This window comes from Microtus oregoni, unplaced genomic scaffold (genome assembly GCF_018167655.1).
Source record: "Microtus oregoni isolate MIOR12 unplaced genomic scaffold, Mior012 000023F_ref0000262, whole genome shotgun sequence".
In the NCBI taxonomy this organism is placed as follows: domain Eukaryota; kingdom Metazoa; phylum Chordata; class Mammalia; order Rodentia; family Cricetidae; genus Microtus; species Microtus oregoni.
Genome location: NW_024543082.1, coordinates 4196276 through 4212941, shown reverse-complemented (window position 1 = coordinate 4212941; position 16666 = coordinate 4196276). Strand labels below are relative to the sequence as shown.

Below are 16666 nucleotides of genomic sequence, written 5' to 3'. Positions count from 1 at the left end.
AGCAAATTAAGAATATAATTACAGTAAGTTAATAGGGCTAAAAAGAAAAAAGTATTTAAAAATTTAAGTAAGTTTTGTCCTATGCCTCAGTGTGTCAGGGCTCCCAGCACTCAGCTCACCCTTATCCGGGTTCTCTTCCCTGACCACACATTGCAGGCAATTTTATTAGGACACAGCGTTTGACTGATTTTAAATTTAGACTACAAAATGTTAAGGACCAAGAAATGACTACTTCTGGTCCAAGACACCTAATATTCACACTCCCTGTCCCCATCTGTCCCCTGGAAAACATACTGAGACAGTAGCTTTGTAAAGTAGAAGGAATCTTTTCCATTTTCTACACTTTTTCTGTGACTAAGACGTTTGTTACTGTAAAAAACTTAGACTACCACACAAACTACACGAGGCAGGTACACCTCCTAGGTACATGCTAACAAGTGACATCAGGGATATTGGTGGGAGAAAATGTATCCTAGTGGGCAGAAGTAGTGGAAAGTTGAAGAATGCAGAATCCACTGGAAGATGAGAAAGGAAAGGCATAAACACTAGAGCACTGCTCCGAGCTATCACACGTGCCATCTGTGTGCTGGCTGTGGAACTCCCGTACCTATAGACAACAACACTAAAGAGCAAGTCTTACCTCCGCAGCTGAGCATTCTCACTTCTCAGTGGCTGCAGGGCCAGTGCTATTTCAACGTCGATGTTTGTGCGGCCACTCACTACTGAAAGCCCAGATATGCATGCCTCTACTTCTGTTACCAATCTCTGAACTTCCGAGTCCTCTATAAAAGACAGGTTAGTAAAAACAGTATTTTAAATTGAAAAGATTATTAGCATGTATTACTAAAAATCTTTATAGATAAATATATACCCATTATAGTTTTCATTACTCATGATTATTATACAAATTCTATTTCCTTTATCTTGCTGTCTGTATTTGCTCACTCAGATCAATTCTAAAGAAGTTACACCAAGTAAGGAAAGATTAATCTTAAATCACAGTATTATATTTAGTGATTTTCTGGTTCATTTAAGTGAAGTGGGAAACAGATTTACACATATCTCCTAGTTGATATTTATCAAAATCTATAGTGGACTTCATCAAAATCTATAGTGGACTTCATCATTGCTGTCGAAGTTTCCTATAATTGGCTACTCTATAAACATCAGTAATAAAATCTTTGATCTTGTATTAAAAAATATAGCTAATTTTGGGCCAGGCGGTGGTGGCGCATGCCTTTAATCTCAGCACTCAGGAGGATCAAATCACCTCAGGAGGCAGATGGATCTCTGTGAGTTCAAGGGTGATTGATTTGGCAAAATATTGTAAGTGGGTTTCCTAGGACATGCCATTACTTAACTTTATAAAGCACTACTGTGACCCAGAGTACCCTCTCTTTTGTAGAGAGCGGCTATGTTTACACATGGCCAACAGATGTAAGGAGTGAGTATCAGATCTTCTATCTTTTTTCTGTCCCTCCTTTCTCTCAAAGTGTTTACTTAAAATAATATTGCAAGGGTAATCAAGTTATAAAAACGTATTCAGGGCCACAAGCATTTGAACACTGATGAAAAGCACGCGCACACAGTGAACAAGGATGTCCAGCAACTGAGCAGTCACCACTTTCTCTCGAGTGGCTCTGCTCACAGCTCTGAAGGTGAAGCGGTGGCCCAACCACTATGGCAGCTTTGACCTTAGTCACATAGAAATTGTGTGATTTTGCTCACAGCTCTGAAGGTGAAGCGGTGGCCCAACCACTATGGCAGCTTTGACCTTAGTCACATAGAAATTGTGTGATTTACTGTGTATAACATGTTTTGAATTATGTATGCGTAGTGCAATAGCTAAATTATGTTAACAGACATGCATTGCCTCATGTATTAATTTTTTGTAATGAGAAGGCTGGCAACCTAATCTCTGAGCAATTGAGAATTATATTGTATTGTTACTATAGTCAGTGACCATACTGCACATCAGATCTCTTGATTTTAGTCTTTCCTCCTCTCTAATTGAGATTTTTTTTTTATTTATTATATACTCTGGCCAACATTTCAATTACTTCACTCTTGAAGTCTAAATTTCTTCATAGTTAAATGGAACTAAAAAAGCAGTCTGTCACTGGGTGACGGAGATCAGAATGAGATACTGTTATCCAAAACTCGTTTCCTTCCCGAGAGTGGAGACCATTACTGCAGTGAGACCCGGGTGGGACCACTCAAGTGAGAGAGCACTCTAGACCCCTAACACTGGCGCTGTCCTGCACTGTTGCGAGCATGACTGAACGTTTGGTTAAAGACGACAGAAGAGTGGTGGCGCACACCTTTAGTCCCAGTACTTGAGAGGCAGAGGCAGTTAGGCTTTTGTAGGTCCAGTCTGGGTCTACACAGCAAGTTCCGGGCCAGCCAGAACTATACAGTTAGTCCTTATTTCAAAAACAAAAACAAAAACAAGCCTGTCTAATTTGAAGCTCTGGAAACGTAACAATTTTAGCACATTTGACCTATACCTTAACTGTGCTGTTATTCCCAAGGACTTTAGAGTTCTGTATGTATGTCAGCCTGTATAAATGGCAGCTATTCTGTTAGCTTCACAATCAATTACTGCGCTTTCTACTCATAGCTCTGATATTTGCAATTCATTCCAAGCAAAAGCCACTACTTCAGAAAAATACATACACAATGAAAAAACCAACTTGGTTCAAAAACATTTTATTGGTTTAAGAGAAAAATGCTAAACACAAACTAAAAGGCCAGTAACTGGCACTGGTTACTATGCAAAGTGAAATCTGTTGAACAATTTAACAGTCAGTTACAAAATAATGGAAGGAAATTTGGATCTTTGTTAAAGCGAAAAATAGTCATCTAACTACTATAATTTTCTTTCTATGGATTCTTGGTACTGGATCTTTTCAAGTCTGTTTGCATCAAGCAGAATGAATACACACTTGGAAGTGTTTGCTATTTCTCAATACATGTCAAGTCCCGGGAACCCCAGCACACAGACAGTGGAGGAAGACCAGCAAAGGCTAGTGGTCCAACATCACCCTCAGCTACATAAGCTGGAAGCCATCTTAGAATACATGAGACCCTGTCTCAGGAAACAAACAAAAGCCCCAAAATGTAAGACAACAAACAGAACTCTTTTCCTTACTGGGTTAAGACACAGTTCTGTGAAAAACAGCAGGCACTCCTTAGCAATCACTGTCATTGGAATGACAGCCAGAAGACATACACTGCTATTAAGCATTATACCACATTACAGAAAAGTTTGAAACACTCATCTACCTTGTTCTGCGACCAGGGCCTTGAGCTCTCCCAACAAGCACTTGGCAATTCTGACTTTTTCAGCAGTTTGGCTCACGTTTTCTGCCTGCTGCACATTCTTGGCTATTTTTGCATCTTGCACATGTATGCTTAAATACTTTCCTTCGTTTGTGGTCTCTCCAATTTGTTCTCTGGCACATTTTTCTTCATTAGTGGCCAAGGAGGCTGGCTGCAATTGAGTGGGGCTTTGGTGTGCCTGACTGTCCGAGGGAACGTCTCTTCCATGAGCTGGAAACAGAGACACATGTGTTTGGAAACACTTTCGCAGGTCTGCTTCCTTAGCTCTTTGTTGTGGCAGCATCCACGACAAATTAGCAAGAGATGGCTGCTGAGGCGTGGGAAGAGCTGCTTCGTCAGTGTGGGGAAGGCCACATGGAATTCCAGGAAGAACACTAGGGGAATTCTTGAGAACATCAGGGCAGTTCACAGAGCTTGCTTGATCTTGTGATGCAAGATGGTTATCGTCATCAGTCTGAACTCCCTAAGCAGGAAAAACAAAAGCCTTCAAAAGTATGAACAATCCACTAGTAGACTATTAAAAACACAAATCAGTAATATTAGAAAATCATTTTCTACCATTAAAAACCAATTTTGTAACTGTTCAGCTTACAAGTAAGCTGGATGTCTCCACTACACAACAAAGACTAGTTTTTCAGAGCTTAAGTAGCTCACTCTGCAACATGAGAATATTATAAGGTCATGATGAAAATAGATTGTTTACAAATACCATACATGCTTTAAAGGCATCAAAAAATTAGCCCACATTTGGACTGAAACAAATATTTTCACTTTGAGAAACATTACAAGAAGCAAGCTAAGAGACTGGAGAGACAGCACATCTGTAGGGTACTGCCACTATTGCAGAGAACCTGGTTCAGCTCCCAGAATCCACGTGGCTGCCCACAACCTTCTTTAACTCCAGTTCCAGGGGACCCAATGCCATCATGCATGTGGTGCACGGACATACATGCAGGAAAAATCTCCACAAAAAAATAAAAATAAAATGATTATTTTATTAAAAACCACATATACAGAACTTTAAGAAAGGTCTATTCAGTTAGGGATGTAGCTCAGTGGTAGTGTAAGGTGGTGGGCTCAATTTTTAGTAACAGAAATAAAAATGCATGTGTGTATATAGAATGTATATGAACATGTTAAAATAATAAAACTAGCTGTTGGCTCAATATCAAATCAGAGACTAGTGATTTTATTATACAACTTAGCTCAAAGACATTTGTCTTATGAAAAAAATACCCACAAAACACAGCTTCAACTATATAAAAGGTATACTGTAATAAAAAGTCGTCAACTAGGTCTCGTGGTGCACACCTTTAATCCCAGCACTTGGGAGGCAGAAGCAGGTCTCTGTGAGTTCAAGGCCAGCCTGGTCTACAAAGTGAGTTCCAGGAGAGCCAGGGCAGTTTCTCAGAGAAACCTTGTCTCAAAAAAACAAATAAACAAAAAAGAGAGAAAGAGAGAGACAGAGAGAGACAGAAGCAGAGAAAAAGAAAACACAGTCATACTAACAATGTATTAAGTGAAAAAAAGCAGTATATAACTATATAAAACTATAGCTCTTATTTTAAAAAGAAAATCACTTAAACAGAAAATAAGACACAGAGGTAAATGAGTAAAGACACGTGTCACCAGGTGTTGGCTGTGCTTGGGTCCTGGGTAAGTTTGGTTTCTTTCCTCAGGATTGCTTCTTAATAATACCTATGTTCTTAACAGGTAAAACTTTTCTAATTCAGAAAATACACAAAATTGGTTTTACATCCTAGTACACTGGAGTGATTAATTCAATAATCCATTGCTAAGATGACAATTTCTATAACCAAGTTGTTTCTTGTTTAGTATACAAACTATACCCACCGAGTGAACCATTAGAGGGCAGGACAGCTGCTGAGGTGACCAGACTGAAGTGGAAGTACAACAGCCATAACCAGAATGTGGTATTGCCTGAGACTCTAAAAGAAGTGGGAAAAAAAAGTGTATGTATCATTCACATTTTATAGTGCTTATATAACAAAGTAATTTAATCACGGCTTACATTCAATATTCAAATATCATACTAACCTAAACCAGACACAGTATGACACGCAGTAGGCATTCTGCTGGGGCCATCTTTTGAAGCCAAGGTATTCATCAGTGACATTTGAGTCTGCACATGCTCACAGAGGGCTTGGTATATTATCGGTGAGTACATTCTATAATGGTCTCGTAATGACCAGGGCTGTGCTATGTCTGGTGTGTCTCTCTCACTTCCAGTTGAAGCTTCACTAGATATCCATTTCTTACTTTCTGAAGACACTAAAGTGGAGAAAGGAAGTAAGTTCTTAAAACCGCATCTTCAACAACTTTTACTCCAGTATCTTGGGGGGGGGGGGAGAGACTCTCAGATGTAGTTCAACTGATCATATGCTTTATAGAAGGGCTTTACTCAACTCCCTGAAGAACATCTTAAACTCTCCATTCAAGGCTACTTGGAAGCTCTCCCTTTAGTTTCAACACCTGTAACGGATATTACCACGAACGCTCAATAAGCTTCTTGCACCCGGTCCCTTGTCCAGTTCTTCTCAGTGGAAAACAGAATAAGAAAGGCAGGACATTGTGTAACTTTCTATGTTTTCATAGAAGGCCAACCAGTAAGAATAGTAGATAATCAAAATGCATAAATTCAATCTTCACCTAGTACTTAATGTTCGTTGTAATTAATAGCAGCAGGCTACATTCCTGGAACCCAGTTAGCCTTATCCAAAGAAATAATTACACAGAAACTGTATTCTTTTAAACACTGCCTGGCTCATTAGTTATAACCTCTTATTGGCTAGCTCTTACATATTGATCTAACCCATTTCTAATATTCTGTGTAGCACCACAAGGTGGCTTACCAGGAAAGATCTTAACCTGCGTCTGTCTGGAGTGGGAGAATCATGGCGACTGCCTGACTCGGCTTCTTTCTCCCAGCATTCTGTTCTGTCTACTCCGCCTACCTAATTTTCTGTCCTATCAGGGCCAAGGCAGTCTCTTTATTTAACCAATGAAATTAACACAAAACAGAAGACTCTCCACCATCAAATGTTTCCCAAAGTCTGACCAGCACCTACTTCCCAGCTCTCTTGGAACCGCAACTTGAATGATACATCACTAGGGTAGCAGAAAACCCAGGAAGCCTGGCTCGCCTGCTATAACATTGCTTGTGATGACCTATCTCTTCCAATCCCCCCACCTAGCTCACATAAGTGTTCCTCATATGAGTCTAGTGATGACTATTCTTCACCATCTCAGAGCACAGTGTCTACTTAGATCATAATACGATACATATATTGGTCTGTGTTACTTATGTTTTATTATCTTTGCTCTCTGACCAAACTCTAGTTTCTCTAAGCAGGGCTGATTTTGCACTTCATTATTAAAGTCTTCTCTAGTGTACGTGCAAAGCATATACCTGGTATTAATAAGCTAAAGAATGAAAAAGACCTTGATACAGCAATGTCCTACAACCAGTATAAAAGGAATCTAGATTCTTTTATTTTAATTTTTGGCTTTTTGAAACAGGGTTTCTCTATGTATCTTTGTCCTAGAACTCACTCTGTACACTAGGCTGTCCTTGAACTCACAGAGATCCTCCAGCCTCTGCCTCCCAAGTGCTAGGATTAAAGGTGTGTGCCACCACATCCAACTACTTTCTTTTTTTCTTTTTTCTTTTCTTTTAAGGACTTTAACCTTTTTCTTTTCTCTCCCAAGCCTACATATATTTTTAAATACACTGTAAATTGTTTATAAGCTTTTTCTTCTGAAACTATCTTTACTGTATCTCTTTTTTTCTGACCATATGAGTTTTTAATTTGCTAAACAATATGGCCAAGATTAAAGCTGTGGCTTTGGTGGCTGGATCCAGCCCATTCCTTGGCTTTATGAGATTTCAGCCTCATGGCAGAGGTACTGGCTGAAGCCATGTTTATTGCCACAACTCTATGGCATGTCAAGGTCCCTGCCACCACCAAAAAGCATGCAGTCAGTTTTTCATCAACACTATTTAAGTGTTTCATGGCAGGACCTCTTAAAAGAGCTGGAAGATTTTGCAGCTAATGCTGAGTCGGGAAGCCTCTCTTAAGTGAGAGTGCTTGCCTCTAGCAAGCAGAGCCCACCCAAGAAAGTGCTGCTATCAATAAGCCATGCTTAACTCTATTCTTTTTTGTCTAGAATTACTTTCCAAGTTCTGTCAGGCTTTATGTGGATGCAGTTGTCCATGTGGGCACCATTCTGTTGTCTGAAGTTTCTGTCCTGCCCAGTTCCTGCAGTCGTTAAGTCCCAAAGAAATCACAGAGGTCTACATTAGTTATAAACTGATTGTCCTAGTAGCTCAGACTTCTTATTAACTCTTTTAACTTATATTAGCCCATTATTCTTGTCTATGTTAGCCATTACCTTATTCAGTGAGGCAGTCTTATCTTGCTTCTTCTGTGACTGGGACATCAAAAGAAAGTCTAGATTCTATTTCCCTGTCTAACAAGACCCCCCATTCCCTACTGTTTGCTAAATAGCATTAACAGAAATGAGCATATAGATATGAAATAGACTTTGAAAAATAGCTTGGAATGGCACCTACAAAAGACACATCCAAGCTATGACACAATTCCACTTCCACACACAGCATTTATGGCTACTAAAGGACACATACTAAAATGTTCACTTACTAGCTGAGTACCCTTGAGGATATGCCTAACCTTTCTTTACCTCCTCATTCTTATTAGAAAAAAGGTTAAAAGAATGGTTTTTAAAAATGATTAAAAGAATACAGTTTCTTCAAAGCAGAGTGGGTTTAGGGTTGCTGAAGACCTTGAGGCCTGACTCCTATTCTGACATAATATTGTTACTTCTGCAGGAATCTGTAACACGAATAATAAAAACCCAGAGACAGATATTGGGGTTCAACTTGAAGATCAGAAAAGTAAAACAGCCAGCCACTAGAAAGACCTTGTGCCTCTACCAAATCTTCAGACTGAAAAGGCAATCCTGCAAATACTCTCCAACAACCTGACTCTACACTCCACTGAGTTCCTGACTCTTCCCTTTTATATTCCTCTCTCCATCCAGTCATACAGCTCCTGTCTCCACCTCCATAGTGCTGGGATTGTATGATCCCAACTGCTCAGATCACCTTTGTGTGAGCTCTGTTTCTCTTTTAGACAGATTCAATCTTGTATAGACCAGGATGTCCTTGAACTCACAAAGATCTGTCTGCTTCTGTCTCCCGAGTCCTGGGATTCAAGGTGTATGTCATCACTCCCTGGCATGTATGGCTGACTAGTGTGACTGCTTTGCACTCTGATCTTCAGGTAAGCTTTATTTATTAAAACACAAATAGTATACCACGAAGGAAGCATAGGTGAGATGACAAAGTCCTTACAAAAATGAATTCAGATACCTCCGTCTTTCCATGCCTGCTGCATCTGCATGGAAAGTCACCTCACAGACCCAAGTGCGACAGAAGGCAGGTGCAGTTTTTGCAGGCCCTGTCCCCATCTTTCCCGGGAAGAAGCCCAAACTCTGTCTCTTCCCTGCTATGCAGGAGACTATCACAGCGGCAAGTCTTCAAAACCAGTACTCTTACGAAGACTGCATGGACTGCTAGAGAGGACAGCTGCATGCAATGCCTGAACGTGGAGGAACATGCTATGTGAGATTCACTAGGAGACAAAGATAATTTTCTAAAGATGGAAAGAAGATGTTGTTTGCTCTAATCTAACCCTCAGGAACACAAGGCTCACAGACACTCACACTGAAACAGTTATGGTAAAGCTCCTAACCAAACAGGATCTTGTGGGGCAACATCCAAGAAAACTAGAGAGATCTAAAGAAGGGAGCTGAAAAATCGACTGATGGATTTGGATTTAGAGTCTCTTCAATAACCAAACAACACGATATGCTGTTTAACGATGTGAGAAGTTCAGTGTTTAAAAAGTGAATCTTTAAATTCTGATAGGCATTACTGAGGTGTGGAGAACCCAAAGGTTCATTTTTGGGAAACCCTAGTAGGAGGTGATTGTGAACTCTTCAAACTGCACTCTAGAAGCCTGATGGAATTCTCAGATAAGATAGAGCCTGGGGCCTGGGGAGACAGCTAAGTGGGTAAAGTGCTTGCCACTCGAGCAGCCGCTTAAAAACCCAGGCATAGCCATAGGCATCAGGGACCCCAGTGCTGGGGAGTAAGAGACAAGAAGATCCCCAGGGCTCGCTGGTCAGCTGGTCAGTCTAGCTAGAGGAACAAACTCTAGGTTTAGTGAAAAAACTGCCTCAACAAATAAGATGGGAGGGAGTGAAGAAAACCTGTGCTGCGTGCATGTAGCCCTGGGTTCAAGCCCCAGAGCTACCAAATAGATAAGCAAGATGAGGGTCGACGGGACATCTGACAGCAGCCTCTTTCACGTGCACACGCACTCAAGAGCTGAGACCCATCTCTTCTTTCATGTGAGGATAGGATAATCATTAGTCTCCTCCACCTCCTGAATGTTTCCTCACTAGATGGAAACCCCAGGAAAGGTTGGTATATTTTATAATTTTGAGAGTAGAAAAGGAATTTGCTTAACATCATCAATCACCACCTCACGTCAAGGTTCCCTACTTACTCCTTCAATTTCCCTGTCATTCTTTCATTCCGTCCCCAAAGCTGGTCACACATCATAAAAACCTGACTGTCTAGGTACTCCTTATCTGAAGGAGCCCTCTCAGTTAAAGTGAACCAATACTGTACTTGTCTTTTTCTACTTTAATGTAATCTCATTGTTATTAAACACAGAGTAAAATACAAATAAAAATCACCAACGTCGAGACACTTGGGCTATAAATAACATTTGGCAAGCCATAAGAACAGTATGTGGTACACAATAAAAACTCAACATGTCATATCATCAAATAGTTTCAAACTGGCCAGATAAGTAAATATTTCATGTTAATAAGTCAATCTTGCTATCTAAAAAATATACTTCCAAAACATGATCCCTCTGAGACAATTTAAATCCAGAGCAATAAGTTGGACGGTGATGGTGCACGCCTTTAATCCTAGCTCTCAGAGGCAGAAGCAAGCGGATCTCTGTGAGTTCAAGGCCAGCCTGGTCTACAAGAGCTAGTTCCATGACAGGCTCCAAAACTATAGAGAAAGCCTGTGTCAAAAAACTAAAACCAACCAACCAACCAAACAAACAAAAAAATCCAAAGCAATAATGGATCTTCTCTACCAGATGAGCCACAACAAAATTAGCTAATAATTTCCTATAAAGTACCAGTTTTTATTGAAAATACAATTTTATAATAAACAAAATAGGAAATATCCTCTAAAAATACTTTCACTTTGAAGTCTAAGGTGAAACACAGGAGATTTTTGTACACAACCACAGAGCACACAGCCTTGTCCTCTCCTTTAGAGTCCTAGGCCTCTCTTTTTAGACTTCCTTTGGTTCCTTAAGAACTGTCTAACCTGAGGAGTTCTGATTTCATGCTCATGGGCCCAAGTTCTCCAGTCATTAGCTCTCCTCCACCTTCTCTCTGTAGTCCCTCAGTCACCTGAGCGACACATTCTGCCCTGTCTCTGCCAGCAGATGTCACCGCTCACACAAATTAACAAACTCCACACAAGCTTCCTTCTTAAAAGGCCAGAGTCAACATTTAAGGCTTACTGAGCTAGCGGTCTCTGTCGCAGCTCCTCAGTGCCACCAGGGCAGCACAAACGCAGCCATGGAGAATATATGAACAGCAGACTCCAACAAAACTTTAGTTACAAAATAAACCTAAATATTATTTTTAAAAACACAACTGGCTATATGGTACTGACCTAGTTAAGACTGTCCAACAGAAACAAAATATAAGCAATATATGTAATTTAAAATTTTAAGTAGTCACATTACAAAGTTAAATGACTTACTTTCCATGTGTTACTTAAATGTAGCCAGAGCTGGGGCTGCAACTCAATAGTATAGCTCTTGACTAGCACGTAGAAGGCCTTGGGTTTGACCCTCAACACCATAAAAATAAATAAGGAAATGTAGCAAGAATACTAACATTTCAGTATGTAATGCCCAGAACAAAACACTTTCTGTATTCAAAATTCAGCATATATTTTACACAAAGCATACCTTAAACCAGATACTAATCAGAGATATTTCATCTTCATTTAGACTGAATATAATTTATAGTTAAAAGAGTAGATTTACATACGCAAATTATTCCAAAATTCTTAGTTTTATAATTGCATCAATATCAGTTTTCAAATTTAGTAAAATTCCAGCCTAGGGGTTGCAATGGTAGCTCAGTCAGTGAAGTGCCTGCCGCAAAAACACAAGAGCCTGAGTCTGGATCCCCAGAACCGGGCAAGGGCTGACAGCATGGCCCTTAACCCTAGCATAGGGAAGCAGGGACAGAGGGATCCCTGAAGGTCACTGCCAGCCAGCTTAGTCAAACCCACAAGCTTCAGGTTCAGTGAGGGGGGGAGTGAATAAGGAAAGACAGATACCATGTGTATGCACATGGGTACACAGCCACAGTAATCATGTGCACGCGCGCGCGCGCACACACACACACACACACACACACACTCTCAGCCCATTGGTTGTATTAGTCACAGTGTAGGGAAACACAATACACGGTGAAAGGTCTCCAAAATGAAAGCCTGAAGGAAGCTGTTTTTCTGGCTTTCACTCTTAACTGATGATCAGATGGGATGACAATGTTCAGTCCTTCCACTTCCATATTCTAGGCTTTTTGCTTATACCTTATCTCTTAATATCTAGGGAGACTGTCTTACTTTTTAAAATTTTTCCCCTTGTGCTAAATGTAAGCATGCACTTATATACTGAATGACATTTTGACCCATCTGAAGAATAGGACTAGCTGATTTCACCCACAATTCCCATTGTAATATGATTTGATTACTCTGCACTGTACACATGTGTGGAAACATTTGACTGTACCTCATAAGTATGTATAATTCCATGTTAATTTAAGAATGGACTTCATAATGTAGACTGTTTCAACTGTCTTATGCTACAGGTCTTTAAAAGACAATATTCTCAAAATATTTCCTCAATCACTACACTTAATTTTCAGCAAGGATAGCCATGAAAGTATAAACTACCATGTCTCTGGATACATTCAATGTCAATCATTGGCAGGTGTTTTTGCCATATATCCTAACTGCACAGTTCAACAAGATTACTCTTTAACTAACTTAAATTATATGCACACAAGTTAATTTTAAAATAACTATTATATGTAAGTACATACCCCAAATGCAACCAGTTTGTGATTAGCTATGAAAACAAGGAATATGCCAGGCATAGTGGCACACACTTTGAATCACAGTACTCGGGAGGAAGAGGCAGGCAGATCTCTGAGTTTAGGCCAATCTGGTCTACAAATGAGTTCCAGCCAGCCAAGGGCTACACAGTGAGATCCTGTTTCAAACAATCAAGCAAACAAACAATGGCAGTGTAAACAAAGCTGACTGTACACTTCCTAACATCATTCGGTTGGAAATTTCTATACTGCACACCCAGAAAAGAACCTCAGCCCCTGCTTGGAAGAAAGTGACAGCTAGCAGAGTGACTATCTGGCAATGAAGAGCTGATTATAGAAAAAGAAGCAGAAGTACACACTTAAACCAAATAAAATAAAAATCAAAGACAACTGCTTCATCCTGATAATTTATCGAAATCCCAGAATTAAGTTATCTTTAAGGGCTGGAGAGACAGCTCAGTCAATAAAGTGTGTGCTGCCCAAGAACAAGGGTATGAGTTCAAATCCCCAGCACTCGTGTGAAAAGTTGAGCACAGTGGTGCCTGCACTCCCAGTGCTGGAGAACCAGAGACAGAGGGATCCCTAGCTTGCTGGTCAACCCTCTAGCAGAACCAGTAAGCTTCAGGTTCAGGAAAGAGACCTTGTTGCAACAGTGGAGATTAACTGAGGGACATGCCTGGCATTGCGCGCGCACATGCGTGCACACACACACACACACACACACACACACACACACACAAATACACTCTACATGCACACACACAAACACATTCTACATAAACACATACACACTCTCAGATGCACAACCTTTAAGTAAATATGGGGAAATGCTTACATATCTCTTTTCGAACCACTGAAGGAGTATGTTTTCCAGGTCCTTTCTTTTTAGCTCTGCAGGTTTTGCCTTCTAAAGGTCTGGCATTGCACCTGTGTTCCGAATATAGTATTTCCGAGCCTGTTAATAATAAAAAACAAACTTCTGTAAACATTAAGAAGAACAGTTCATTGATAAAAGGTGATCAGCAAAGAACTTTAAAAACAGAACCTGAATCTTCATTTTTCAAAATGTCCCGCAGCAAAGAAGCACAGCCATCAAGTCCCTGCACAGTCTCCGTCTGCAAGAAGAGGGTCACTTAGAGATAAAATACACCCTGCCACTTCAAATGCATCTCTTTTCTTTTTCTTTTTTTGTCTTTCAAGGCAGGGCTTCTTTGTGTAGCCCTGGCTGTCCTGGAACTCAGTCTATAGACCAGGCCAAGATCTATCTGCTTCTGCCTCCCAAGCACTGGGATTAAAGGTGTGCACCACCACTGTCTGGCTTAAATACATTTCTCAACAGCCGACGTACTTCCTTGGTGCAAACTATACTTTACCTTTGGACTGTATGCAGTCCCACTTCTTAGCTTTTACCTGAGGACTAATTAAAATAGCATATTGTATCCATTCACTTTGCTTATTGTATCCATTACCTGACTTTCCGAATCAGAATAAACAGGACAGGCAGAATCTGCATTTAAATGTGCTACTTTCCTTGGGTGGGTCCTAGAAAACAAAGTAGATAACCCAAAATATGTAATTAATCACTTCCTTTCCAGTAAAGATTGAAGAATAAAGTTCATCTAACCACACATGAAATGAACACACTGTGGATATTATGAGGACTACTAGACACTAAAATCACTCAGTCAGGTTGGTATGACCCACGTGGTGATGCAATATTCTGAGAACATCTCTTCTGTTCTAAAAGACTGGAACTTTTACTGGACTTCACAGCCAGAGTGAATAATAAACCTTGAGATCACGTAAGACTAAGACTGCTCTCCTACTGTGTGCGCAGACCGTTTGTCTAACCTGCCTTTATGAGAAGCACCCAAACTAACTGCCTTGGATTTCCCCGTAATCAACTTTTACAACCTAAGCGAATACACAGCTGCAATCTTATGCCCTCTTCCATGCCCCTGACCCGTGCCCGTGTGTATCATTTGCTGAAAACCCAAAACACAGAAGTTGAAAGCAACTTTCTAAAATCCACCACGTAAAGGCTGGAAGTAACTATTATGGATGCTGGCTGATAACAATGTTGTCTGCTCAGCTGGAGTGACATAATCCCTTGTAAAACTCTGCTAAAGATTTCCATAAAGTATCCTACTCCTTCCCCCATGTGATGCTTTCTGTACTGTTCAAGAAATTCAGAGCAAAATCCTGTTTTTATACACAGACACATAAAACAGACAGACACATACAGACACGGGGACACATTCACAAGACAGCCTTCAGGCAGGCAGATTCAGATTCATAAAACAGAGGATGGAAGACACAGGGAATTTGATGTAAAGAATTCAAATCTGGACTCACTCTTGGTGCTTTTCTTCTCAGTGTGACACCGACGTATTATCAGTGAATTAGACTTAATCACTAATGATTTATAATTTGCATAACAACTAACTACTTGTAGAGGCCCAGCCCACTTGTTTATTTTCCAGGGGTTGGCAGAACACAGTCAAGCCCTAAGACCTGAAGATGTGCCTAAGAGTTCCTGAACTTAGAGACTTTGAGAAGTACTCACCCTTTCTTTCCATGTGTTAACTTAGATCCCGGATACCTTCCTGAAGATAACACCTATGACATAATAAATTATATTACAATAGATATATATTTCTTGTTCTATTAGGTTGGCATCCTGACATTCCTGAAATATTTTTTTTTCACAAAGCCAAATTGAATCATAGTCCCCACTGCCTGGCAACCATTTTTCTACTCTCTAAAACATTCGGCTTTAGAAACCACTTCTAAATGGAATATCTGTCCTTCTGTGACTAGCAGAGCATCTTTAACCCTCATCCATACTGCAGCATAAACCCAAACTTCCTTTCTTTTATGAGGCTGACTATTCCATTTCATATAGGTAGCATGCCACTTACTTTTTATAAATGGGAAATATCTTAAAACTGCACAATTATAATTTAGCTCTTATGCAATAAATGTGTTCTATAAGCAATGTGAGGAAAGCAGCACAAGCATTTGTTCCTTTAGACTACTTCTTACGTCTGTAAAGAAAACTCGAATTATTTTGAAGTCAAAAGGACCTATTACTACTATATTAGGACTGTACTCTTTCCTTGAGCATGTTCTAGTCTCCAAGTTCTCTGATCATGTAACCCAAATACAGGACTAAGGGGTCCGGAAGGGCTTTAGGGAAGAGCGCTCGTCCAGCACAACAAAGCCAGGGAGACAGCTCAAACTGACGGCAGCTCAAGCATGATGAACTGAGGTCAAATCCCCAGCATCTACATAAAAGCCAGGCTCTAGCTGGGCGGTGGTGGCGCACGCCTTTAATCCCAGCACTCTGGAGGCAGAGGCAGGTGGATCTCTGTGAGTTCGAGGCCAGCCTGGTCAACAAGAACTAAAAAAAAGCCAGGCTCTAGGGTCCCTGTCCATCACCCTAGCAATGGAGTCGAGGATGGACCCCTGGATTCTGGGGGGACCACTGGCCAGCCAGTCAAACCAAAATAGTGGAGAGCTCCAGGTTCAGTCAGAGATCCTGTCTCAAAAAATAAAGTGAAGAACGTTAGAAAACTGACCTGACCTCCCCACACATATGCAGAGGTGATTACACCCATTCACATGCACTAAAAAGTAAAAGCTTTCTTCAGAACTCTGGCTCTGTCTTCTGACTTCTTAGATGGCTCGACAAAACTCGCACACTAAAAACTTCCTTGCTGGGCAGTGGTGGTGCATGCCTTTAATCCCAGCGTTCAGGAAGCAGAGACAGGAGGATCTCTGAGTTCAAGGCCAACCTGGTCTACAGAGCAAGTTCCAGGACAACCACGTATGGATGGTCATACAGAAACCCTGCCTCAACAACAAAAAAACAAAAAAGGAAAAAGAAAAAAGAGAAAACAAACCCTGCTTTTATCTAGATCTACTTCTCTTATTCTTTTTAAACTCAAATAACAATTTTATGTCTGCATTTTACAAATATAGGCGGGCTAGCTTTACTAAAGAAAAGATGTTCATTGCTTTTATATGCACTCAGCATCTTGGAAGC

At 40.5% G+C, this 16666-nt stretch overlaps 1 protein-coding gene across 1 annotated transcript in view; it reads right to left on the bottom strand.

Annotated features, from left to right (window-relative positions):
• Nucleotides 1–16666, bottom strand: part of Ccdc14 (coiled-coil domain containing 14) — a 37273-nt gene that overhangs the window by 16441 nt on the left and 4166 nt on the right. Inside the window, exons 2-9 of the mRNA XM_041673241.1 lie at nucleotides 15185–15237; nucleotides 14088–14160; nucleotides 13664–13733; nucleotides 13454–13573; nucleotides 5401–5634; nucleotides 5197–5291; nucleotides 3286–3805; nucleotides 641–782 (exon numbers count right to left, since the gene is read on the bottom strand). Coding sequence (XP_041529175.1) covers nucleotides 641–782; nucleotides 3286–3805; nucleotides 5197–5291; nucleotides 5401–5634; nucleotides 13454–13573; nucleotides 13664–13733; nucleotides 14088–14160; nucleotides 15185–15237 — 1307 coding nt within the window. The remainder of the gene's footprint in view (nucleotides 1–640; nucleotides 783–3285; nucleotides 3806–5196; nucleotides 5292–5400; nucleotides 5635–13453; nucleotides 13574–13663; nucleotides 13734–14087; nucleotides 14161–15184; nucleotides 15238–16666) is intronic.